This window comes from Scleropages formosus, chromosome 15 (assembly GCF_900964775.1).
Source record: "Scleropages formosus chromosome 15, fSclFor1.1, whole genome shotgun sequence".
Classification (NCBI taxonomy): domain Eukaryota; kingdom Metazoa; phylum Chordata; class Actinopteri; order Osteoglossiformes; family Osteoglossidae; genus Scleropages; species Scleropages formosus.
In genome coordinates this window covers 17,420,267-17,446,207 of record NC_041820.1, presented here as the reverse complement: position 1 = coordinate 17,446,207, position 25,941 = coordinate 17,420,267, and the positions used below count along the sequence as shown (strand labels likewise).

Genomic DNA, 25,941 nt, shown 5'->3' with positions numbered 1-25,941 from the left:
ATTCGCAATATTTTCCGTCCACTTCAAAGCCCCCGCCAGCCGAGCGATAAGAGCTTTAAGCACAGTTTCCAAAGACACACACAGAGCTCCTGCCCACAGTGCCTCGCTGCGGTTTCCAGTACCACCAAGCTGACCCACCTTTTTTTTACCTTCTGTACAAACCCTGTGGGCGTTACCCTGTTGACACCACCGTGCTGCTGGAAGTGACTTTGACGACGCGCTGAGCTTTGGCGAGATCAACCCCCCCCCCCTCCGCGCGTCCACCGTCAGCGCTTGGCCAGCGAAACTGGGCTCGGGCTGACTTTCGATTTCCCGGCGACACACGAATGCGTAGAAATAGTTTCTCTTGGGTTTCCTAGTTGTAACTCCGGTGCCGCGGTTTCCCCGTGCTTTCGGAGCAGACTCGAGTAAAAGCGGTCAGCGTCGCCGTAATCGGCACTTTTTCTATAGCGTCGCTCAGTGACGTGGTCTAGACGGTGGTTGTCTGTCTTCCTGTGGGATCCGACGTGAGGTTGCGCTGTGCCACCGCACTACTGCGCAGTGATGGGTCCGGTGCCAGAGGACCGACTTTCTGGTCCTCAACCGGAGCTGCGTTCTGCTGGGAACGGGAGTGTCCTCTGGGTCGGTGCTGAAAACAAGCAGCTGGGTGGAGGGACACCTTTCGGTCATTTGCCAGAGACAAGGAAGCAGCAGCGTCCTGCTTTGGGTCTTATAGTCCTCCGCCCTGCGAAAGAGGCACCGCTCAATGGTTTCTATGGTAACTAGAGGTAATCTTGAATGCGTAGCTCCTATTTCTGTGATTAGCAGAGTGGCTCCTTCCACTTCCTGGCCTCCCGTGCGACGCTCGCATGCCTCTGTAGACACAAAGAAACGATACCCCACGCGACAGGTTCCCGGCCCCTGCCGATCGTCTCCGCGTGAGAGGAGCAGCGACACGGTACGGTACCCCTCGGATCCCCGCAAACTTGACCGTCCCTCGGTTGGTACCCGCTACGTCCGAGGCATCCCGAACACGCCACCTGTGCAGGTGAAACCCCGGTACCGAATATTACGCTTTACTTAAAGGACCTGCATTAGTGATATCGATTTGGTTTCGTTTGCCCCGATTTACCACGAGGAGGACTCGTATGCTGAGTCATGGCCGTTACTCGTAGCCGCACTGCCGAATCGCTGACGCACGTGGTAATACAAGGTAATGCATCACGTCGTCGTGAAACACTCGTTGTCCAGCAGCCTCTTCCGCCTCGGCATCTGCTGACAGTGCACGGTAGCACCGCCTACCGAGAGAAGTCACTGTCCTCGGACCTCCTTGTGCGTGACACCTGTGAGCCGTTGCCCCCGATCCCCCGCGGTGTCCTGTACGGAGCCAAAGCGCAAAGCCTCAGTCTTTTGTCCGAGTTAAACGTGGCTTCTTTGGCCTCCTTTTCACTGGATGGGGCTTGGAGGTCAGGAGGCACATTTGGGGAATGAGAAGAGACAGTCCGGTGCCTGTGTTCCATAAACCCCGGGTAGAGCAGAAAGCAGTGCTTTAGCACTAGAGATTAAATTGTAACCTCCCCCCCCCCCGATTTGATTTCACCTCCTCGTCACTCCTGTCCCGCATTTACATGGATGTTTGGTGTCGATCTGCCAGAACCTGGAAGTTCTCATAGGTCCTCTCTCAGACCGACTGTTAGGGTTTCAGTCTGTAGCTTTACACACTCTGGTCTACCATGATCTCAGCCTGCCCCAGACGTTGCATTCAGCTTTCGCTCTACACGCTCCTCCATCATTAAATTAGCTATAGCCGCTATTTCCGCCACTGAAGATTACATCATTTTACACTGTTCTTGTGTTATTTACTGCCAGCTGTTAAACTGGACCTGCTGCTTGGAGATAGAGATCTGCTTTTGTCCGCCGTTTTCCCAGCCGGAGCACGAATCCGCAGCCAACGCTCCGCCATGTTATGCGAGGAGGGAACTAGAGCACCGTTGCCATAGCAACTGCATCCATGTGCATGAGGCTGTCTAGCACAAGCACCGAATCTGATCGTTCGGTGCTGGGCGCTGGTTGGACCTGTCCTCACGCAGACCCATCTTTGGCTCTGCAGCAGACCCTTGTGTGCATTTCAGATACTTTGAGCGGAAAAGGACACGAGCAGCGCAGCGCAGCATTTTAGGGAAAACCGCGAGTGCTTTCACTCCTCACATGGAGTAACAGTCTCACCTGCATCTTGTACCACGCAGACCAGATAGGAGCCCGAAGAGGGCGCAGTGTCAGCTGTTTCCTGGCACTGGGCTTGGGGGAGGGGTGTGCTAAGCCCCTCCCACCCACAGTGCTCCCTCAGCGAGCTCTCCTTTGTCTGAGAAGAGTGCAGCTGCCTCTCTACCCTCAGCCATGGGAGCCACAGGTCAGTTCGTCCTCCTCTCCGCTCCACATTCTGTCCCTCTCCTGCTGCCGCAGGGCTCTTTGGTCTTCCGTTTGCGTGCGTCTTTCCGGCTGCTCGGTTACCTGCCAGCGTCCGCCGTCTGTCCACGGAGGGATCGAGGAAAAGGGGGCCTTACGGCTAAAATTAGAGTGGGGGCCGGGTGGCCGCCGCCCAGGGGGCTTGCTGCTTCGGGCTCAGCGGCCACATGTTCTGCGGCGAAAAGGGCAACACCAGCGCGTGCACGCACGCACAAAAAAGGTAGTGGCATGGCTTGCCAGCTGCCTTGGTAGCGACCGGTCAGGACAGGTCGCAACAATGTGCCTCGGTACACCTGCATCCCTGGAAGCCGGAGCTCAGGGGCCCCGGGACGGCGTGGCAGTTAGGCTGAAAATTCGGGACAGAGGGAATCGCTGATATTGGTCACGTGGTCACTGGAACCAGCGCAATCTCTTGTACACAGCATGCTGGGATATGTGCTGAGAGTGCTCACTGGAGGTTGAGTGTGACAGGAGTCCTTTCAGCAGCGTGGAGGGGTGACAGCGAGAACATCCTGCCCTGGACTTCTGGCACGGCCCTGCAGGGTGATCTCAAGGCCTGGACTTAGCGCTCCATCCATGTGAGCTGCTGGTGGCTGTGCAAGAAGTGTGTGAGCAGGCAAGCTGCTCTTCTCCACTGGTGAGCACAACACACACAGTTTTTCTGCTGCTGTAGGGCACTGTACAGATGTCCTTTGGCAGCAGATCACTGTCCACAACATGCTGTAAGAAGCTTGAACCCCAGCAAGTTTGTGAGGACTTTTCACCAGAATGTTGTTCTCATATCCCAGTGATGGATTGGTGGCCCAGTTGTGCAATGCATTCCCAGGATAGGCTCCAGAGTACGAAGACCCTGTACTGGACAAGTGGTTATTGACGGGAGATGGATTGTTGGGGTGGTAAAGCTTGTAAGCTGCACTGAAGGAGGTGGTTGTAGTTTAAGGTTCCTCGCCAAGTGCCCAGTACCGTGGTGCTCAAGGCCCCGAAAGAGCAGTTTGATTGCGGTCGTCCTTTAGCCAAAGAATCCATTCCAACGCAATTTGAGGTGATTTCGCTTCCCAGCTCGACCTGCAGTGGAGCTTGAGGGACAGAGCCATTCTGCTCCGAGGTATCGGTCAGCAGCTGCGCGTGCAAATGCTCATGGCTTGTCTATGTTCCCCATCCTCCCCTCCACAGCCATGGACCTGCTGTACTGGCGGGACCTGAAGCAGACAGGCGTGATGTTCGGTAGCGTGCTGCTGCTGCTCTTCTCGCTCACGCAGTTCAGCGTGGTGAGCGTGGGTGCCTACCTGGCCCTGGCCGCCCTCTCGGCCACCATCAGCTTCAGGGTATACAAGTCCGTCCTGCAGGCCGTGCAGAAGACTGATGAGGGACACCCTTTCAAGTGAGCGGAACTGCCCTGGCGCCCGTCTGTCTGCCTGCCTGCATGTGATCAGGTGTGTTCAGGCCTCCATCCCACCACTCCTGCCCCTCCTCCTCCCACAGGACCTACTTGGAGATGGAGATTTCCCTGTCCCAGGAGCAGATCCAGAAGTATGCTGACATGGCCCAGCAGTATCTCAACTGCACCCTGAAGGAGCTGCGTCGGCTCTTCCTTGTACAGGACCTGGTGGACTCGCTCAAGGTAGGACGTAGCTGCCTCACGTTCAGGGGCTCAAGCGCTGGCCGTGCGACGGCCTCTCTGTGCACGCTCACGAGTTCGAGAGCCGTGTCTTTGCGCGCGTACGTACGCACGCTCGCAGTACTCCCCCCTGAACGTGCGCTTCTTTCAGTTTGCAGTGCTGATGTGGCTGCTGACGTACGTGGGGGCGCTTTTCAACGGCCTGACTCTGCTCATCCTTGGTGAGGAGCTGCCTACTCACACTCCTACGCTGGGACTCACACACACGTGCCATGACTCCTACAACAGGCCACCTGCTGATAAGAGGCTAGGATCTTACACGCGGTTTGAGGGTGGCTTAATCATTAACACCCGGGCACAGATATGGAGCAGAGCTGTGTCACACATGCCTTTGCAGATACCGCTACTGGAGAGGGGTGGAGGTGGAAGTAACATGTCTGTGTCCTTTGTGTTCTCAGCTGTGGTGTCCATGTTCACCATGCCTGTGGTGTATGAGAAGTACCAGGTAGGAAATTCTCTCCCCCTTTGTTCCTTTTCCACTGGGGTGCTACTTTGGATGACCCTCTTTCACACACATGTTCCCACAGGCCCAGATTGACCAGTACCTGGGACTAGTAAGGACTCACGTCAACTGTGTGGTGGGAAAGTAAGTACCACTCATGACCTTGCTGCTGCTTTCCACTGCCTCGTGCCCGCTACATCCCCACCCGCTACACGAAAAAGAGCGTCTCACAGCTGCGGCCACACGACTGCGTCTTGAGGCTCTCTGCAGCATTAAGCATCACTATTGAGAACATGCATGCGCCTGTCTAGTGTGCGCATCAGTACTCTCGCTACCCTGTGCTTGCGTAGCGGTCGGAGCGTGAAGGTCGCACTGCAGTTGCTCTTCCTTCGGTGGCGGATGGGTAACGGCTGTGTGTGATTGCACAGGATACAGGAGAAGATCCCAGGAGCCAAGCGGAAGACTGAGTAGGCCTGGCACCCAGGGACAAGCTACAGGCTGGGCGATGGTTTGAGGGTCCACGCGTCACCGGAGGTTGTAGTGGGAAGCGTTTTGCGAGCACCGCGGCATGCCGGAGCACAGCGTTGCGGAGCGGCCTGGCGAGGCCACCCACCCCAAGAACTGTAGAGTAAACCCACCTCATCACTCACGCAACCACTCGTGTCCAGTGAGGAAAAAAAAAAAAAATAGATGTTTCTTTTGTGTTAAAGTGCATGAAGAGTCTTGAGTAATATTTGATAGTGTTTCTTTTTCCCTGCTACTCTCAGCAGCGCTGATGGATTTTTACTGTACATGTATGGCATAGGTCCTCCTGCAGTAGTGCTCAGCTGCCATAGGTAAATCTGCTTCATGTCACTCGGCTCCCGCTGGAGCTTCTCTCAGTATATACATACATACATAAATATCAAATAGACTTGTGGACTAATTTTTCTGGTGTTTTCCAGCACACATGTTTAAACAATGTACTTACTAGATATGGTAACTGTAGCGGTTGTTTTTGTATTACTCTAAGGAACTACACAGACTCATGTTTTTAGGTACTGCTGTTGAACTAAAAAAAAAAAAGATGGGGGGAAATGGAATCGTGAAATGCCGCTGGCTTGTTAAACTTGTACAACTTTGTACTATGTTCAATGTAGTTCTTAGTCCTGGACTATTTGCACTTATGTACTCGTTGATGAATGCGGAAATAAATGTTCCTAAATGTATGGCACTTCTCTTACTTTCACATGTTTGCAAGGTGCTATACTAACTCAGCCACTTTCTGATGCCGAGGTGGTAACGGGCATCGGGGATACAAGCAGCACCTGTCTGAGCTACCTATCCTCACAGTTCGGAATAGCCTACAAAGTTCAGCAAGGACATGTTACACAGGGTAGAGGTTTAAGGCACGAGTTATCCGTTTACATTTTAAATGCCCTTTAGGTCAGGAAACCTTTCAGTTGAAACTCCACCCAATAACTTCAGCCTCCACCCTCAGTGTCAGGGAATTAACATTCCAGGTGTCACCTTCTATTTACAGGAGTTCAGAGCTCAAGCGCCACCTGGTGGCAAACAACTGCCATCTACTGCTTTAGCTACCATGTACAATTACATTAGGTGACAGAATATTTTCAAAAGCACTTCTGCAACACTGACCGGGAAAGAGCCACACAGATGTTTGTTTCGGTCTGCTGCTATGTAATAGCATAGGCAGGTGTATCTGAAGATGATCCACTGCAGAAGAATCAAAACCATGGGGTTTGTTCTGTGTCCAGAACAAGGTGTTCCTGGGACAAGTGCTGGTGTCCCCCGCCTCTCTGAACCACTAACATGCTCCACTAACCACAATCTCACAGTGCATGGCCAAGGATTTATTCCTCAAATTAGTGCCCCCTAGTGGTGACCAAAAAAAAAGTTTCTCTTTTAAAAAGCAGCAGCATAGCCTGGAACCAGCAAACTTTCCAAAGCAGAAGACACTAGGGAACAGGCCTACCTACTGTCCCTGCAACCACAAAACTGAAAACATGGGACAAAAGCACAAGTGCTGAGACATGCAAACACTCTCACACATTAAGTAGTGGAATGGGATGCAGCTGGAAGACGACCCCTTTGGTTCTTCCATCGTTCCGCAAGCATTCCTTCTTCTGACTGGGGTCCCCCTGCCATACACACACCCTTTTAACAGAAAGGCTAAAAGGGAAAACTTCTAGTAAACACTTCCTTCTGAATAGTCAATTACAACATTAGCAGAATAAAACACATGCAGGGACAGTGAATTACAACAGCAATTTAATCTTTAACTTAATCCCTTTAATACTTAATAGCTTCTAAAACACCTGGGCCAGATTGTTCTGAGAGTCATACCTGGTTCCACTTGCAGGGCTTCTCATAGTACTGAGGAATCACGCAGTCCCTCGAAGGAGACTTCGTGAACAACCTTCCCCCGATATGAAAAGAAGCCAGTGACAAAATTTAAAAGTACACTTTCTCCTCAAGCAGCCGCCTTTCAGAACGCCGGTCGCTGCAGAGGTGTGCCCAGCACTCAGCACAGCGCTCAACTCGTGGTCACCGTAAGGTTGCCGTTATCCAAAGCCTAACGCACAAACCTGATGATTTTGTCGCGCACGTCCTCCTGCTGCCGGCGCACCCGCTCTGCGTCCACGTGCAACGCTCCATTAGGGGCCATACGCATGAGGCAGTTGATGGCCATCCGCAGGCTGTTGATCTGTGCCGATGGGAGGGGAGGGGTTCACGTGAAAACTGGTATCGCCTACAGCAACAAGAAGAGACACCCTGGTCCGAGTGAGCCGTCACCTCAGTGATATCCTCCACATCGAAGCGGACGTCAAAGGTAATTTCGATGTCGTGCTCTGGCAGAATGGGCTCGTGGGTATGGACGCTCCAGCCAAGCCCACATAGTGCCCCGGTGAAGCAGGTACGCTCCTCGTTAGTGCTGGAGAGAGAAGAGGGAATGAAGTTGGTACAGCATATATGCCCTGAGCTTGTGATGCTGCTGCAGGGGCATGGGAACGTACCGCAACTCCATGACAGGGGCGAACAGCATACAGAGCAGGGCAGGCAGGCCAGCAATACTGGGCATGAGTGTGGTCTCCTTCAGCAGTATGTGGGAGCCTGGAGGACCAACATGCGCTACCCAGCATGCTCAACAACACGGCACACATCCTCATGTGACGATGACAGCAGCGTATTGAAAGCTCACCGGCTGCGGTAACGGACACCCTCCCCGCCACCAGAACTCTCTGGTACACGTCCTGGGGATTCTCTTTGACAGCCACAGAGTTTACACTGGTGCTCTCTATGAACACAGACCTACCGGGAACAAACACACATCAAATCAAGGACACAAGGATTCTAAGCCCCCTGCCCACCTCCACACTCACCTGTACTGTCCATTGTGGCATATATTGTAGAACTTCATTGCGTGAGGGCTGGTAGGGCCATGGACCAGGACCTAGTAGGGCAAAGAACAGAGTTCTGAATTCTGTCAAGTACTCTGTCTCTCACTCACATGCACGCACGCACACCCTGCTTTTGCGAGTGGACCAGCTGGTCTTGGAGAAGGCCTCCAGCAAGCTGTCAATGAGTTGCTTCTCCTCCTTCTTTTGGACCATGTAGGAGGTGCTGACTGAGTTGGGCATAAAGGTGTCATTCTGTAGGTCCTTGTACAGCACCTGCAGCTCCTCGTGGTTCTGCTGCAAAGCACACGTTCAAAGCGTGAGCACAGGCCAGGCAGCAGTGCTCTCTGACACGGAAAAGTTCAGATGCCACTGAGAAGAACCTGTCTTAAGGCTGTGTGTTGTACCTTGGACTCAAAGGTCTCCTCTGCCTTGAGGGCATGACCCTCCTGGACCATGATGTCAACCACACTGGTGCTGATGCTGTCGGCGCTGATGAAGAGGTCGATGTGCATTACGCCGTGCAGAATTGAGAAGAGCGAGGCGACGAGGCCGTGCCCGCTCACCAGCGAGATGAAGCGCTTCCGTGCTCTGCTGCTCCACCGCCCACCCAGTATGACAGACTGGGCCGAGGGCCGAATGCCAGCAATCTGGAACTCCCGGGCCTGATGGCAAGGCATCAGCAGCCTGAACACACATTTACTCTCTCGCTCACACACACACGGGAAGTGCAGATATTCCACTGTAGACACTCATACAACAGGCATGTCTGAACATCTGAAACCTCGGATTTACAGCTAAACGATACACTTCTGCTTTGTTCGCTAGGAACCTTCCATCAGCTGCAGGCCTCACCAGTCAGGCTCATCCAAGTACCCTGCTAAAAGCTGGCAAGGTCACAGTTAAGTGCTATATTGTCGTTACACCACTATTCATGACTCCTTTCTGCCAAACAATTATTTATACCACTTCATTATGTAAAAATGTAATGCAATAAAAGCATGCATCTCCTACAGACAACCACAGTAATGCTTACTACAGTATTTTTCATACTGACCAAGTATGTAGGTAAAGTTTCATTGCCAGGGCAGCCCTTGCATGCACACATGCTACTCTACCTGGAAGGGGTGTTCCAACAGGTCTTCGGGCAGCTCCCTCAGGCTACTGGCGCTCACATGGCTTACGTTGCCATAGTCCACAAAAAACACCTGCGACGACACCATGTGAAGAGGACAACATGTTTAACCCTTGGCTCCACACTTGTGTTGGAGCTCCTCAGCCACGGATGCTGTGGTACCTCCACATCACTTCCCCACACATGCAGGATCCTGGCTCGGAAGTACTGGCTTGTAGTCCGGTCCTCGGAGAAAGGCGCCAGGCACAGCTGGTTGGGGTACAGCAACCCGGACAGTGGCTGAAGCTTTCGCCCGTTGATGTCTGCAGTCAACTGATGTTGCTTCTCCAGGTCAGCCTCATCAGCCTGGAAGCCCCAGAAGTGGCCCACTTCTACTACCTGTAATGAGGGTAGATGCTCTGACCTTTGACCCCTCCACTCAGGCCTGACACAGAAGGGAATCCATGTCGCTTGGTTACCTCAGTGATGCTGACCATGAACTGAGGGTTGGAGGGAAACTGATTTGGGTCAACGAGGTTGCTCAGAATGCTCACAGGGTACACAGAGTGGTTCTGGAGGTCTACATTTACTCTGGGAGAGAAGCAGAAGTGTTTGAGTTATTTTGAACAGTACTTTAATGTGACCAGAAAGGATGCCAACTGTTTGAAGACTGGCTACGCGTTTTCGGTGATCTTTTCAATTCTGACATTCAGCGAGGCGTTGAGGGTAGGAGGCAGTTCATTGAGTGTCGGCCCGCATCAGGTGCAGTGCGGGGCAAAGGGAGCCTGGGGCCACCAGACTGGGCCTCAACTCCAAATCCAGACGTTCACTGCGGGACACCATCGCTCCCAGAAAAGGGCTGTCTGGTGTGGAGACACGTGATGGCAAATCTCAGCACGGCCACCCGAGAGAGCACACAGGACAGAACAAGCACATCATCGCTCTCAATATAGGGCGACTCCTGGACTCTGCAGCATCTCCAGGATCTGTTGGAGACCGTGACCTTGAGACATAGTAAAGGAGCCAATCTCACTGCAAAAAAATCTGAGAAATCGTTTACTCTTTCAAAAACAGAAAATTCTGACTACATGTGAAACAACCGACTTAAGAGCAAACGAATCCCAGATGAGGGACGACAAGCCCCCCCCCCGCGCCACACACATGCACGCGTGTGCTTCACAGCTTCCAGGAAGTTGAGGCGCCGCAGGGACGAAGCCAGAAGGTGACTCTCAGGAGCTCAAAGGTCACTACAATCTACCTGATTAAAAGGTCAGGTGAGTAGTAAGTTGTGGCACCTTTCCTCATTTTGTTTAAGCACAATATCACAGCCATGCTTGAAATCAATGTTTTGGGAAAATGGTGAAACACTTTATGAAAAATAAGACAAATCTGCCAAACAAATAAAAATCCTTGAAAAACATTTTGTAGCATCTACACCAAAGCATAACATCTGTACCTCACACAAAGTTGGGGTGGAGAGAAAGCTGATTCAGGACTATGGAAACCCTTTGCTATGCCAAGAATGGTTGGCCACACTTTCAGGTGGGGGACGGCGGGGTAATACATACCGCGAGTACCGCAAGTGTGACACAGTCCTGCTGCCAGCTTTGGCTTCCACCTCTTCAGTGGAGTAGACAAACAGTTCCAGCGGGATGCGCTGACGTGCCATTAGGAGGGCAAGTGACACCTCAGGGAGGACCCCTGTCCCCAGGCTTGATGGCTTGTTGAATTCCACATATGCCCTATAGGGCACCAATGGCACTCTTAGCTGCAGGGCCTTCACCACATCTTTTACAGTTTACAGAAAACGCTGACCCTGAATAAGCAGCAGGAAGCCCCACCTACCTGGAGCTGTCAAAGGAAATGGCCTTCACCTGGCCACACTGGCGGAACAGCGACTGCAGCTGCTTGTAGTAGAGGAACCCATAGGGAGGGATGTTTCTGACCTGCAGGTAACAAGTCCAAACAAGGCCACTGGGTGTACAATGTCAGAGTGAAGGGAAGGGTTATTAAATGGATGGGGATGTGGCTCGGATTCTACCAATCCCACCTGCTGCACTCGTGCCGGAAGCAGGCCACTACATACCAGGACTGTTGTTTTGGGGTCGTGCCAAAATAACTCCCTGGAGGCCAACTCCTCATCAATCTCCCCTACAGTGAAGTAATTGGGGTAAAAAGCTCCTGCAATGACAATCTGGGAAAGAACACAGAGTCAAGAAAAGTCAGTCAGGGATTTGTTTTTTTTTTTTTTTTTTAAATACTGCTTGTTGAAGAGTATAGGTATGTGGGGGAATTATGGGTATGCTCCTCACCTGCAGGATGAACCTCTGCTTGTGAAGGCTCTCGTAGTCCCCAGGGTCTGGCTTCTCTCTCACGTGCATGTTGAGCTGAGACACACGCTGCTTCAGGTCCTCCAGCAGTTCAGCCACCTGCGTGGGCATGGGTGCATGCGCATGGACACACACACACACACACACACACACACAATAATGCCAACACCAGTTCTCCTATAGACCACCACAGACACAGTAGCTGAGAGCTGGCAAGCGTTGATGGGCTGGATGCTGTTTATTACCTCCCGGATCCTCTTGATTTGGATGCAGTTCTCTTTGCCCCACTTGAGCTCATCCTGAGACCAAGCAGAAGGTTAAAACCAGCAGCACGGGGGAGCACAGCACCACGAAATCTAGTGGGTCAGCACTTACCGCAGCGTTTCTGAATTCTCCTTTGCTCTTGGTTATATGCCAAGCCTGGGGGAGGGACCACACACATAGGTCAGAATAGCTGGACAATCCAGGCAGGACCGGAAAGAATAGATGATTTTAGAAAACACACACCTTGAAGGCATTGACAAAAGCAATGAAATCACTCGGCACTCCATCTGTAAACGCCAGCTTGCTCCTGCAAATAAGGAGGAGGCACTGAGACAAACACCTGCTCGACATTGAAGCCTGCGTACAAAATGTTCGCTGCCAGGTCGTGCCAAGACGCAGCTGAGCCAACGTACCGGTAGCCAGCCAGCCGCTGAACAGAGGACAACACAAAGTAGCTCTTGAGGGACATGGAAGCAGCTGTGGGTGCAGGGACAGAGGATGTGTCAGGAACTTGTAGGCTGACTGTTACCCTCACTGCTGTCTTCATTTTACCACATTGGTAACAAATATTTGAAATTGATATAACTTCTATATGAGACACAATCATGATAAGAGTAAGTGCCATTGTGTTGAAGCTTTGGAAGTAGTTCACTATTGCCCCACCCCACTCCACATCTTTGGATTGTAGGAGGAAACCCTTGGGAACATGGTGAGAATATGCAAATTCCTCAGAGAGAGGAAATCTCACCCTGGTTCTGAAAACACAGCTCAGGAGCCATGAGGCACCAGTGCTACTAGCTGAGCTACTATGAGACAAACTGCAGGTCGGCTAAAAACAACGTGAAGTGTTACATGTCCCCGTTAGAGGGCAGCAGCACTGCAGTAGTCACCGATGATGAGGCACTCCTCCAGGCAGCCGAAGACATGACCCAGCACTATCATCTTGCCAAGGTGCAGATCCACAGGCAGGTGAGCCAGCACTCTGCCCAAGAACGTCAGCTCTCCATCGAACCGGTTCTGACCCTGGTCCTCTTGAATGTGTGACATGGCACCCAGCTGCTCCACACAGATACACAATTAACGAGCAGAGCTTTACAATAAACAAGTCTCATTCAGTCTCAGCATGAACATAATATACAGCAATCAACACCTAGCTACACTTGGAAATATGGAAGTATACATTTGGTGATCCGAGCTGGATAAGGGCACAAAGTTACTTTAACACTCAAGTGTTTGGACACCTCCTTAAGTTGTAGTATGGTCTTCTCAATGTCTCCCAGCTTAGGTGGGGATAAGGCAGTAGACAGCAGGGTGCGGGGGTCTCCCATGTCCAGTAACTTCAGCCTGAGCACGGTGCTTGCCAAGGAGGCACGCTGAGCACACAGAGCAGAGGTCATAAATCACAGGGCAACAACTGCATGGGAAACCAAAGCAGAGGAGAGATGGGGAGACTTGTACCAGCATTTCTGGAACTGCATGGTCTGGGATCTCCCTCTTCCAGAACTCTTTGGTGACCAGTCGGTAACAGTAGCCCTTGGAAACACGTCCTGCTCGACCTATATGGATCAGAGGGACACTGGAGGTGAACGCATAAACGCACAGGTACCTCCTAAGACCACCACGGTGAATTGCTCAATAGGAGGACTGTTGCAATGAAGGTGTATGATCAAACAGTGTCGAGAGCACAGGGGAGCGGCGCGCTACCTCGCCGTTGATTGCAGTTGGCCTTGGAGGACCACACGAGGTGCAGGGACTGATAACTGGATTCCTTGTCACATACCAGTTGTCGCTCGAGGCAGAAGTCGATCACTAAGAACAGACACAACATGAGTAACCACCTGATCTACCTGCTCCAGGTAAGCTCTGACCCATGATGAGGGAGATACCTACCGTACTTCACATCAGGCACTGTGACGGAACTCTCGGCGATGTTGGTAGAAAGGATAATCTGTAAACCGAGCAGAAGTTGCAGCAGTGATTTCGGACCCCTAGAGACAGAAGGGTGGGGTGTACATGTGGGACTGTAGATCACCTTCCTGTACCCTGGAACTGGAACCAGGAACACCCCATTCTGTTCCTCCAGGGTTACTGTAGAGTGGAGTGGGTACACCTGCAGCCTGAAACATACCAAGACATGTTACCCGCCATTCACTGCCACCCGTGCAGACACGCATCTCAGAGAAGCCACAGCTGTACACACCTCTTGCGGACCAAGGTGGCCAACTCATCCTGCATGTAGTTGATCTCAGCCAGGCCCGGCAGGAACACCAGCACACTGCCCCGCTCCGGGAGGGCTGTGTTGCTGCAGTCCTCTGCCGCAGCACTACGAACACCCAAAAATACACACCAGTTACACCCATTGCAAAGGAAGCACATCATCATCAGGTAGCATAAGTCTGGTTTCCTACTTTCTGCTGAGGGAACACCGATAGCAGCCGGGGGTTCTGACAGATTAATAGACAGTGTGCAGAGGATGCTCTGGTGAACGATACAGTGGTCCCATAGGTCATATTTCAAAGACACGGTTTGTAGTTTAACAGCCCCATGGACGCTGTGGAAAGTGAATGTTCTGCCCACCTCCAGTCTTTGGCTTCCATCTTGTCAAAGCTCTGGATAAGGCTGATGGCCAGGTTGTACATCTCTGGAGCGATGGTGGGATCCTCAGGACTGGGATTGACCACCTGACAAGCATCCACACACAGACCTGTGGTCAACTGTGTTGCATAACTATTGTTCAGAAATAAACTTCATATACTGCATCTGGCTGGTACTACCAATAAATTGAAGGTTCTATACAGTTATAGAAAATGTAACTATTAGTATACAAGTTATTTTAACCAGACATATTTAACCGCTGTGCTTTGATTACTTTAACAGTGAAATTTAATATGCATTGTTCTCGGCACAAAAATAGTACAACCAAAGACCTCCTGCATTGCTAAACCACACACATTCTCACCCTGTGGGGACACAGGCTGTGTAGGTCATCCAGGTAGTACTCCTCCACAGTATATGGTGCTCCTTGAACCTCAAACACATAGGCAGGGCTCATCTGGCTGAAGACAGGTGTGCTGAAGTACTCTGCAAACTCCTTGCAGTTGATGGTGGCTGACATGAGGATGACCTAGTTTGTCAGGACAATATCAAAACGGTATGGTGCTGTCCCAACCCAGTCACACTCAACACACCACCAGGTACCACCAACCCACCTTGACAAACCACGAGTTGGAATACAGCAGCTTCCTCACCACCAGCAACAGGAAGTCCAGCTCCTCTGTGCGTTCGTGGACCTGAGCGCCAAGAAACCACAGAATGAGTGCGAGGTTCCGAAGGTGCAACCGCAAGGCAAAAGGCTACAGAGCTTTGCACTTCAGGATGTTGAGCCCATGAAGTCTTTCACAGCATTGGCAGTGGTTTCTAGCTACGGGGAAGAGCATCATCTTCAAGACTACCTCATCTATGAAGATGTGTGTGAACTCTGTGAGGCTCTTGCTTCCCACCAGCTTCTGCAATAGCACTCCAGTGGTCATGTAGATAAGCTTTGTGCGCTCTGTGGCCACCTTCTTCAGCCCCACCTGGGACAGACAGATGGAGAGGGAACACACAGTCACAGATGGACCACATGTCTGGGCTAAAAAAAAAAAAAAAAAAAAAAAAAAAAAAAAAAAAAAAAAAAAAAAAAAAAAAAAAATCATTAAGCTCCATCTAACGTGCACCTGAAGGCAGGCTGAAAAAGCAGTCCAGTAACAGGTACCAGACTGCCCCCCCCCACATTTCTGCCATGCCCCCAAGCCCTCACTGCTGAAGTCCTCATCTTTGAAAGGGACACTTCTCAGTTGTCTCAGGAACAATGGGCTAGAGGGCACAGGGTGATGGCTCACTCCTGTGGAAACTGCCTTAGTGTTTCATGAAACATTCTAGCCATCCAACTACAAATTTCCATTTAAAAAAAAAAAAAAAAAAAAAAAAAAAAAAAAAAAAAACCCACCCACCCACACACAATCCACAAAAAGAAAAAAAGTGCTCTTTCCCTTGACTGACTTTTGGTGCTTAAAAGCAGGCCGGAGACAGGTGCTACTCTTGTATTTTACGGTGAGCAATAAGCAGACCCGTACTGCCATTGGGAAGACACTGTGGGACTCGCACCCCAGCTACACCCTTGCTGGTATTGGACCGTGCCAGACCGTTAGTTCCTGTACACAGTCACAGCACCAGGACAATAAAGCACGGCTCTTCACTTTTCAGCTTGGGTCAACGAAGTGTAACAGTGGGGAAAGTGGTCCTGGTTGTTAAGAGATTTCTGCTCCCACTGCCTGTTACAAAAGAAATGTCAGGAGGAATTCAGTAGGATCCTTCAGAAAGGCATAATATTAGCGCCTGGGGCGCTGGACTCGGCCACTGTCTCCTGCACTCATTACGCAACAAAGCGAGGAGGAAGCCAGTGACCCTGTTTTTCCTAAGATGGCTTAAGAGGAGAAAACCTGCTCCATCCCCATTACACCCCACATCTGCAGCACCATCAGGCAGCAAACTCATCTGAAAGCATGTCGTTCTCCATCTACGAGAAGCATACACCAATGGTGCTTTGGTGCATAGGTATATTACGCATTATAATCCCTTTCACCCCTCTGTCCTACCTGGTAGCCCACTAGATCACCCAGTGTGCACTTGCGCTCTTGAGCAACCCAGCGGGCAATGCTGCTGGCACCAATCTTACGTGGCTGAGTAACCACCACTTTGCACGGTTTTCTCTTCTCATTGTAATGGTCCATGATGTACTGGGGCAGCTGTGTGGTCTTCCCGCTTCCTGTGGCCCCCCGGATGATCACCACCGAGTTGTTCTCAATCAGGGAAATGAGCTGGGGAGAAGAGAAGGGGGGGGGGGGAAAATCATCACAGGACCACTCCTCAATCCTACTTGTTCCTGCCTGTACGTGTGCAGCAGGAAGAGGTCACACTTATGTTCGCTTGTAATCCCCGTGAAGGATGGGAGATGGGGAAGAACACACTTCTGCCATGACTGGAGTTTCTAATAAGAGCTAAGACGACAGATTTTCTTTAGATGAGAAATGTGTGGAACACATGTTCCCTGAAAAGAAAGCTACTATATTGTTCTAAAAACTGTTCATGCTGAGTAGGCTCAACATCAAGTAGCAAGAGTAACCAAGAGCTGTTGCTATGACCATGGGAAGGGCTCCTCAGGCAGGGCACTAACTGCAGAAACCCCATCGCTAGGCATTGCTTACTTTCTCTCGATCCTTGGTGATGGGCAGCAAGGGGTAGTTATAGCTGGTCAACGGTGGTGGAGGAGCCTGCAGCAGCAAGCCTGGGACATGAGGACAATGTTAACAACAGAACCACAGACAGACTGCTTGCAAAATGACTTCCGGAATCACATCTTATACTGAACCAACAGAACGACTAACAGCTGCAGTGCAATGGGGGGTTAAACTTACTGCTTGTGCACTTGGCATTGCTGTCCTCATCACTGTTTGGGCTGCCCAGTGCCACAATATCCTCTGGAGAGCTGAAGTAAAAGCAGAATCAGTATCAGAAATGCACTGGAGAGTTGATATTAGTGGCCATTCTATCCCACCTGCTTGATGCAGGAAAGACAAATCCAAGGACCCAAGCTCCTCGATCACGTATTTTGTTGAGCAAAACAGCTGTCTGTGACGGATGGATAGATGGAATTGCCATCGAGTCAAGACCACCTGGACTTGCCAGTGCCTCCTCCAAACACGGGGGAGAATCATGCAAACTCCAGACACCCTGAGCTTGTCTCGACCCCCCCAAAAACTGAGCAGTTCAGAAGCTGTGAGGCACCAGCTGTACCCACTGTACCGCCATGTCCCAATGACAGTCTATGAAAAGCTGGACCTGCTGGACAAACATACCAAGAGCTTAGAGTGAAGTCCCCCTGAAATTCCATTTCCAGGCAAACAAAAGAATCACATGAGAAATGCTCATACCCCCCATCAATTAAAACCAGAATGTCATCCACTTCAGGATCTGTTTCAGCTACCCTGAAGGAATGGCAGGGCTCCAGACAGGCTGGCACATGGCTCACACTGATCTCTTCAGAACTAGTAAACAGTCCATTGCTTTTAAACCCTAATGTGGGTCATGCAGAAGTCTGATGCAGCCAGGCATGGAGGAGAAAAATGATTCCCAGGAGCGTTGGTGCGTTCCACATCACCGGGCAAGCCCCGTGTTCTGACTGCACCAGTCTGCAACACACTGACAAAACACGTAAAGTGCCTCCACCCAGCACAACTAGGTGGGACTACTGAGATGGCACACGGAAACTACTCCAGTTAGCCACGGGACTCCACTTTCATTTTATTTTCCCTGGAAGTCATCCTCCATCGCCAGGAAGAAGCAACCAGCAACACAAAGATGCCTGGTACGGTTATACACGACAGCATACAAGCCTGCTTTGCTTAACTTCACTGGAAAGCCACAAAACCTCAAGTAACATCCTCAGCCAAATGGGATTTCAATCAAGTCATCTGTTCAGTCAACAGCTCAATAAAGGCTTGTTAATTAAGGGCCAAAATGGAATAAATCAAAATTAACGGTGACTCACTAAGAACAAGACCTCAAAATTCTTAATCAAATCACATACTAGAGCCATGGCTCTTCAGGGTTTCATATATATCCTGCATGAATTCATATAATATTGTTAATGTCTAGACAGCCACAACTTGCTGCAGTAGAAAAACTATTGCTTTATTGACCCTTAGGATACAGACAGGCGCCAGTCATCTTTGGAAAGTGTAGCAAGAACTCCAAACCACCCCCCCCAAAAAACATCCAGGGCACCTCTCTGCTATTAACCACATACAAGTGAACCAACAAAACATCCTATCAAAAGAGCAGCAGTGAGAGCCAACACCCATCCAACTCAATATACAACAGTATGCTAATCCACATTCAAGACCCTGGTTATTATCTAGAAATGCATCAACAGAACAGCTCCTAGCTATTTACAAGACTTGATCAACCGCTACACCCCAACCAGACCCCTTTACTCATCTACCTCTGCCCACCTGGTGGTCCCAGCACGAAAAGCAAAGCGGGGAAGTGCTTGGTTCTGGCTCCGCTGTGGTGGAACGACCTTTCTCTCCCACTCATAACTGCAGAAACACTGTCTACATTCAAGAAGGGTCTGAAAACTCACCTTTTCCAGACTCAGCTTTGCCCATGATCTCTCCAGTTCATGTATGGTGTAAATGTTCATGCATTGTAACTTTATGATCATGCTTAGATAAGCCTTTACAACAGACACTACACCTGTATTGTATGTAAATGTTTGTATCTTTAAAATCAAGAAGTCTGTAGGAAGGTGTCTCAGGATTTGTCTATTCTGAGTCATGTAACTACACGTGTTATGAACATTGGCGCATAAAGCTGAAAGAAAAACGGTTTACTTAAGAATGACATCTGAAACTGTGCCTCTTTCTCCTAATGTAATGCATAAGTTGTATTCCTCCGAGATGCACGTCGCTTTGGAGAAAAGCATCTGCTAAATGAATAGATGTAATTCACAGCTAGGTTCACCTAACAGAGTTCTGCCCACACCCCACCAATAGTTATGACCCTGCACCAGAATGTCACCTGTCACCATGTACTAGCGTCACACACACACAGACAAAGTTCAGGAACGATGCAGCGGTCCTTGGTCTGAGGGAGCATCCCATCAGCACTGTGCCTTTGCTGCTTGTGCTTGCTGGCCATCTCCAACGTTTGTTACCACTGCCGCTTCCCCTCCACTGGGCGCCACATCCATGGCAGACAATTATATCGATGTGAAGGGGACGGAGTGTTGGTGGTTTGCCATCTAATCCCCAGAGACAGCTCCTTCACTCTCCAACACAACCCCACAGCGCAGTAGACCCTCCACCAAAGCACTCAACAATGAGAGAGCAGAACTAAGGTGCCTCCATGTCGAACAGGCTAAGGCTGTTCACCTACGCTGATATTTCCTCACGTACACATTGCTTTAACCAATACACTTCGTGAAATCAAGAAAACTTTCAAAAAACAATGAATAGTCAGTCACAAACGATCTGTATCTATACACCTTTAAAAATTATAAACAAAACATTTTCAGATTATAATAGAGAGGAAAAGAAGTTTCAGCCAATAAAAGAGCAAAAGGCAGTTTAGCTCTGGCAGTAAGCTGCCAACAACAATCACACATGGTGCATCACTGTTCCCTATCGCAGAAAGGTGCTCATTCAGCCATGCACAGGTGTCCCGTGGGCAAGAAAGAACACACTTGGATGATATTTTCCTTACACCAGTTCCCAACTACATGGGGAGAGGTCACAAAATACATTTTTTACACTCTTTCTCTGTATAGGAATCTGAAAGTGAAATTCAGCCGTGTCCCACTAAAAGCGCTGCTTCAAATGGAAGTGAGGTCGGAGGTCGGAACCGCAGGGTGGTCCACCAGGGGCTGCATGCGTGCAGGAAGCGCCGAGTCCCCTCAGCACCACCCCTGCTGCCAAACGCGTCGCTGCACACAATGCAATGTGAAAAGCACCCTGCTGATGCTCATCCCCACTGACAGCAGCTGGGATTCCCACCCCCCACAGTGGAGAGCACACTCACATTGAATCAGGCCCAAGCACTGCGCCTAGGATGCACATGGTATACATGCTTCCCAAACCTCTGGTCTCACATAAGCACTCGCATAATAATATCTACAGAGCTATGATCATAAGCTCATCCTGTGACTTATGCAGCTCGGCATCCCAGGACAGTCCTACAGTTCCTCATCGGAATCATAGAGAAGTTGTAGAAGGCAGTATACAACCATCACAGCCAGCAATACCCCACGGAACAGAGAGGTTACACCTGTGAAGACCCACTCTCTCCATCCGGACGTGTGCTGCTAGTGTTATGAATACACGTGAAATTTTGTATCCATCCCAATGAAATAACATGGACAGCTTAGTCGACACTTCCCCGCACAGCATCAGCATTGGGGGGTAGAGGCTAGCCAGGGGGAACTGTGGAGTCTCAGTGACAAGAGACTCCTCTATTTGTGAGTCACCAAAACTGGTGAAAAAGGTTGGATCTTACCATAAATTATAGCTGACTAAATAAGCCCCATTGTGCCTTCTTGGACTCTACACATAAATGCCAGGGTAGTACCATAGCCTCAAAGAAGAAGAGGAGGGGAGAGGGGAAAAAAAAAAAAAGCATATCTTGCTGGGTTACTAAATGCTGGACTATAAACACCACAGCAATGGGAGTAACTGCAGCTTCTCATCACTCAAAAGCCCACAGCTGCACAAATAATCATGCATTGGAGTCATCAACAGGATTTGAGTGAGAGTGTGTGTGCGTGCTGAGGGAAAGGAGTAACAGGGATCCTAAAAATACGGATTTTCTGAGAGATTGCTAATGCAAACACTCCAGATTATCACTTCTAATAGCTGTGCACCTCACTACCAACTGCTCTGCATGCGTGGTTTGTTAAACGTCCACATCGTCTCATTGTGCCTGGTCGGGGTCACCCAGGGGGTACAGCAAATCGCGTTTCTGCAGCTCTTCTAGGAAGGGACCCGTCCGATTGCTGCAGCCTACGGAGCGCCGAAGAAGGGAGAAAGGAGGAGGGTAAATGGGCAGGGCTGATTTAGGGAAGGGGAGGAGCCTCCTGAGCAGAGCCACAGTCAGCAGTGAACTTTCTCCCTTCCATCCCACTGGAGTTCGCGCTGCACAGGCAAGATGACTGTGAGTGGCAAGAGGTGTGCAGTGAAGCTGCCTGCCAAAGAGAGGTCTTATTAGGACCATCTTCCCAGGTCTGCAACCATCTCTGCAAGTCACCGAGTGGCTCTGTCCTCAGCGCATTGCAACACGTGAGTACCGCATGTTTTGCCTTACAGGGCTTCTGCATTTAAACATCCAAAACGCAGACAAATCTAACATTTACCCTTTATTATGTCTATTAAAGCTTTATGGAGCACTACGAAAGCTTTGTTTGCCTACATGTAACAGAGCAACTGTTAGACTCATTTGCGTTTGGAATCTCTAAATAGAGAAACCCTGTCTAGACTTCTTATATATAAAAAAAAAAAAACAGCTATTGACCGCATCTTATATGTTGCGTCAATTTTCCAAAAAGTTTCAGGCAGAAATATATTCACTGTTGTACCCATCAGCATCCCTCCCTTACAGACACAGGCTGCCAATGAGCCCGTTGAAATGTCTCATGCAGTAATTTCATCAGAAGGGCCTGAAAAGAACTCACGAACCCAGACGGAATAACAGCTGTAGTTGTTCAGAACGTGGGCTTAATGGAACAAAAACTGAAGGACCCGGGTGTTTGCCACTGACACTTCATAATCTGATCTGATGACCAGAGGAGACCCAGGAAATGACAGCATTTAGCGGGGAGCCGATAAGCCTGTGCGAGCTGGTTTCTCAATGTACGCTCATCCGAAGGAAGTTTGTAGTTGTGGTATAAACAAGGTGGGAGCATGCAGATGGGCTTGAGGAACGATCAGGCAGACGAGCACGCATTCAAAGGGCACTGTATGAAAGAAAACGGATCAATAGCACATCTTTGATTGAAAGTCCTCACAATTACTAACTACAAGGCCCAATTTATCAGGTTACATTCAGCTGAGAAAAATGACAAACATGTAAATATTCACTACAGAACTTAATACCTCAATATTTTGTCGACTACTCATTTTGCCTGCATATTGAATGATTCAAATATTGGCAATATTTTAAAAAGTTACAGTATATTAAATTTAGACAAGAAGAAGATAATAGCATCATGCAAAAGGTGCAGAGTTTCATTTTTGAGACAAATAAAAATTGACAGAGACTGAGGGACGTGGTGCTAAGGAACCTTAAATTAATCTGTCCAGGCACAAAGATTTGTCAGCATCTGAGACAAATGCTGACTGGCAGCAAATGACTGCTTTGAGTGACAAGCATGCAGTCTGTCCAGCACAAATCCTGCCATTGCCTCCCTTCTCCTAGTCCCGAAATGCCTTTGTTCGGCTGGATGAAGTGGCCCCGCGGGGAGCCGGAGCGGGTGGAAGCAGAGCACGAAGAGGGCAGCACCAAACCGCCAGGGCCGGGTCCCGGCTGCACGCTGATGCGTGAGCTGCTGTGGCACGTGGAGGAGCGCGAGCGGCTGGCCCGCCAGGTGGAGCTGCGAAACCGTCTGGCCCACAGCACACTGGGGTACCACTGGCTGCAAAGCTACGCCAGCCTGCGGTCTCTGATACCCCCATCAGAGCGGCGGCAGCTAGAGCACCTTTGTGCACAAATCCAGCCAGCACAAACAGCCACTGTACTCTCCAGGTGAGAGTATCTATCCCTCTCAGGCTCAAAACCGTGCCTAGTCACTACCTAGAATACCGGAGAGGTCCTTATAACCTTCCCGTATTTCAATCTGAAGGAAAAAAAAAAAAAGGGAAGTTCATGCAAAGACCAGACAATCACTGGCACCATGTAATGTCCTTAACATCCTAGATGTGCTTAAACTGCATATTCATAACCTCCCTCTTGTGCCTTAAGTGTTTCAGCAAAATAGCTCATGGTCTACCAGCAACAGCACTAGAGGTGACACACAGATGTAGGTATTGAGAAATATAACAAGTGAGCTACACCAGGGAAGCAGCAATTAAACGTCTCACATTTCCTGGATCAGGCTGGAACAAATGTGATCGGACCGATCCACTGAGGTGCGGTGGACACCCGATTGCTCTCGGTACTGAGAGCACAGCCCATCGGCCTCTTCGAACATCTCCAGTAGCGTGATCCAAAAGTCTCTCCAAACGAGATCTCTGAAAGTGCAGTAACTTACACTGTGCCCCATGCAACATAAAATACAACCATTGTCTCATCTCCAAATCAATTTACAGCCAGAAGCAGTAATCAGATGCTGACATCTTGGCAAATGAACAAGAACAGTACTTTCTCAACATGTAGCAATCCCAAGAGTAACACAAAGCAGCAGTCTATCCTAGAGGCAAAGTTCACCAGGACCACAACTGGGAACTGGTTTCTCCCAATTTCTCTGGCTTACATGAGAATTGCTGCACAATGCAAGATTCTGTGAATTACTCCACATGACGAACCACCTCATTCAAGCTCACCAAACTTTGCATTCCACCACCAGGTTCCGTGAGGTGCTTGCAAGCAACAACATTCTCCCCTGGGAGCTGGTGTACGTCTTCAAACAGGTGCTGAGGGATTTTCTAGACAAGGACGCAGAAGACGACGAAGACCAGCCCCAACCGCAGCCCATGGAGGCCTGGACCAACCGCTACCAAATGAAACAGGGTTTTGTCACACCCACGGTGCCCGACTGCAGCGATCAGCAGCGGGAGGAGATCCCCACCATCTCGAGCTACGTGGACCGCAGCATGCGCGGCGCTCTTCCTTACGCCGCCCACAGGGACTGGGACCTGCCCTACTACTACCCCGCGCCGTGCCGCTGCCCCGAGGCCTACAGCACCACGCTGTGACGCCTCTCCGCTCCTCATCACTGGTGCACATCCACTTGAGCACCAGGACTCAACCTGAAAGAGCACACCAATAAGGGTAAAAGAGGACATCGACATTGAGTTGCCGAAGAGTACCTAGGCCTGCACCGTGGTACTCGGGGTGTCCAACACAGTCTAACAGCCTTACCAGAGAATATCCCATATCGTGACACTGGTCTAGCGTAGCTGTAAATGTCAAGCGAGGACTCCGAACCATGGATGCACGTTGCGACACACCTTGACTCTCATTCTAAACTAGCAAAGAGTCCAGCTTCATGTGCCAGAGAACACAACACACATAACACTGCCATGTCAAACAGTTTATTTTCTGCATTTAGCAAATACACTGGACTTGTTGCATCTTTTAGCATCCAGCATCCTGACCAAAGCCCAGACAGAGGGCTTTTTTTGGAATAACTCGTAGAGCATACGTGTAATTTCACAAGACAGAACCCGACGCTAGGGGGGAACGTAAAATTTTAAAAAATGGCGACTGCGGCGCGCGCCCCGCAAGCTACCACGACACGAGCTCACGCGGAGGGCGGCCTCGCGCCAGGGAGCCCCTCATTCTCACACCGGCGTTTCCCCCAAACACCTCACGCCTCCGCGGTGTTTGTGAACCCACAGAAACCTGCGCATCTCAACTTGAAGCATTAGCCTAATAAAGCGTGCGCTTCACAGAGAACGTAACCGGAACCGGAGGGTTAAACACTGTTCTGCACTCGGTTCGTATTAGAAATGAAATAAAAATCAGGATGCGCGCCACTCCGGCCTGGAGAGAGCCAGGAGTTCCCGCCAAAACCACGGCGGGAACAAGTGAAGTTACGTGAAAGCGCACCGCGTGAACCACCGTTCACGTCATTTACACTTGACTAGTCGTTAGTCGCGTTAGTAGGCGAGCGAGCGCGATCACCCGTGGCCGCTGCTCGTGCCCGGCAAACGCCGCTCTGTCACCGCCATGTGTCTCAGCTGCGTGCCGAGCGTGAACCAGTCGGTGATCTGCTCCGCCGTGATGGTCTTCTTCATCCTCTCCTGTGTGGCAGAGCGCACAGAATTCTGCGTCATGCCACTGGTCACCGAAAGCCCTTCACTCAGTTTGAGGCTCCGTCGTCAAAACCTGAATTTGAAGCCCAAGATTCAAGAAAACCCGCCTTTGCGGCAGCACGTGCTTCACCGCGTGACCGCCTGCAATTTTTTCGTTTTCATAAGTTCAACCCAGTTCGACAAGTACAACTTTGTAAGAAACACACCTGACGCTGTAACGTATTAGAGTAACCTTTTTAAAAATTATTTAACGTACAAAGTTTTCCAGCACTGTGTTCTGTGTATTATCTTACAGTTTATATATTAAAATTTAGTAATTCTTGTTGCAACTTTCCAAGTATTTTCCTTTTTTTTCCCCGAAAATTTCATTTAGTCTCATGATTAAAAGATAATTTATAAATATCATTGTCTGTATATGTAATGATATCTGGTGGTGTGGTTTCCATACTGTGTCCAACTAGTTTTTAAAAAAGTTACCTAGAGTTCCTGAATTTTCCATGTGACGTTAAGAAGAAATAAACCACACTTATTGTCTTTTTTTGTCAGCATAAACTATAAAAAGAATTTAATGTTCCTTTGTGAATCTGCAGTGCTTAACTTTTCACTCTTTAAAAAAGAAAACCTCAAGGCCATAATTTTGTCTGCCCAGTATATGTATGTTGTACTTTTTCTAAACCAAAAATACCCAACAGTTCAGCTGAGGAT

General features: G+C 49.9%; 3 protein-coding genes across 5 annotated transcripts in view; 2 read left to right on the top strand and 1 right to left on the bottom strand.

Moving 5' to 3' along the window:
• Window positions 1–5,661, top strand: part of rtn1a (reticulon 1a) — a 36,192-nt gene extending 30,531 nt beyond the window's left edge. For 2 of the 3 annotated variants that reach the window (XM_029258691.1, XM_029258692.1), the window contains 6 exons: window positions 3,619–3,826; window positions 3,928–4,066; window positions 4,215–4,284; window positions 4,522–4,568; window positions 4,651–4,709; window positions 4,994–5,661. In XM_029258691.1, the coding sequence (XP_029114524.1) occupies window positions 3,619–3,826; window positions 3,928–4,066; window positions 4,215–4,284; window positions 4,522–4,568; window positions 4,651–4,709; window positions 4,994–5,036 (566 nt within the window). In that variant the 3' untranslated portion in view covers window positions 5,037–5,661. Of the gene's footprint in view, window positions 1–1,605; window positions 2,390–3,618; window positions 3,827–3,927; window positions 4,067–4,214; window positions 4,285–4,521; window positions 4,569–4,650; window positions 4,710–4,993 lie in introns of those variants that run through there. The other variant, XM_029258693.1, reaches the window with a different exon arrangement.
• A 747-nt stretch (window positions 5,662–6,408) lies between these two features.
• On the bottom strand, window positions 6,409–25,494 carry tdrd9 (tudor domain containing 9). The gene is made up of 35 exons (XM_018727339.2): window positions 25,106–25,494; window positions 17,128–17,198; window positions 16,918–16,997; window positions 16,309–16,530; window positions 15,124–15,246; window positions 14,881–14,961; window positions 14,631–14,795; window positions 14,249–14,352; window positions 13,872–13,994; window positions 13,704–13,788; window positions 13,562–13,619; window positions 13,376–13,480; window positions 13,130–13,227; window positions 12,913–13,044; window positions 12,562–12,727; window positions 12,085–12,148; window positions 11,915–11,978; window positions 11,783–11,827; window positions 11,653–11,706; window positions 11,390–11,506; window positions 11,164–11,271; window positions 10,923–11,023; window positions 10,646–10,819; window positions 9,557–9,668; window positions 9,261–9,476; window positions 9,082–9,171; window positions 8,371–8,628; window positions 8,093–8,260; window positions 7,949–8,019; window positions 7,768–7,877; window positions 7,583–7,679; window positions 7,362–7,500; window positions 7,154–7,272; window positions 6,912–6,984; window positions 6,409–6,706 (listed from the first exon to the last, which is right to left on the bottom strand). The coding sequence occupies exons 1-35, from the start codon at window positions 25,255–25,257 to the stop codon at window positions 6,611–6,613; spliced, it is 4,041 nt and encodes a 1,346-aa protein (XP_018582855.2). The 5' UTR covers window positions 25,258–25,494; the 3' UTR covers window positions 6,409–6,610.
• rd3l (RD3 like) lies at window positions 21,418–24,174 on the top strand. The gene is made up of 3 exons (XM_029258237.1): window positions 21,418–21,543; window positions 22,679–23,005; window positions 23,826–24,174. Exons 2-3 carry the CDS (start codon window positions 22,686–22,688, stop codon window positions 24,172–24,174), a joined length of 669 nt encoding a protein of 222 aa, XP_029114070.1. The 5' UTR covers window positions 21,418–21,543; window positions 22,679–22,685.
• Window positions 25,495–25,941: the final 447 nt, after the last annotated feature.

What these genes read in the sequence shown, in the direction of transcription:
- rd3l (XM_029258237.1), top strand. Translation starts at nt 22,686, where the DNA reads ATGCCTTTGTTCGGCTGGATGAAGTGGCCCCGCGGGGAGCCGGAGCGG. An exon ending in ACAGCCACTGTACTCTCCAG is followed by an intron (nt 23,006 to 23,825) that starts GTGAGAGTATCT and finishes TTCCACCACCAG; the next exon opens with GTTCCGTGAGGTGCTTGCAA.
- tdrd9 (XM_018727339.2), bottom strand. Translation starts at nt 25,257, where the DNA reads ATGACGCAGAATTCTGTGCGCTCTGCCACACAGGAGAGGATGAAGAAG. An exon ending in GAGAATTCAGAAACGCTGCG is followed by an intron (nt 11,707 to 11,782) that starts GTAAGTGCTGAC and finishes GCTTGGTCTCAG; the next exon opens with GATGAGCTCAAGTGGGGCAA. An exon ending in ATTTCCTTTGACAGCTCCAG is followed by an intron (nt 10,820 to 10,922) that starts GTAGGTGGGGCT and finishes GGTGCCCTATAG; the next exon opens with GGCATATGTGGAATTCAACA.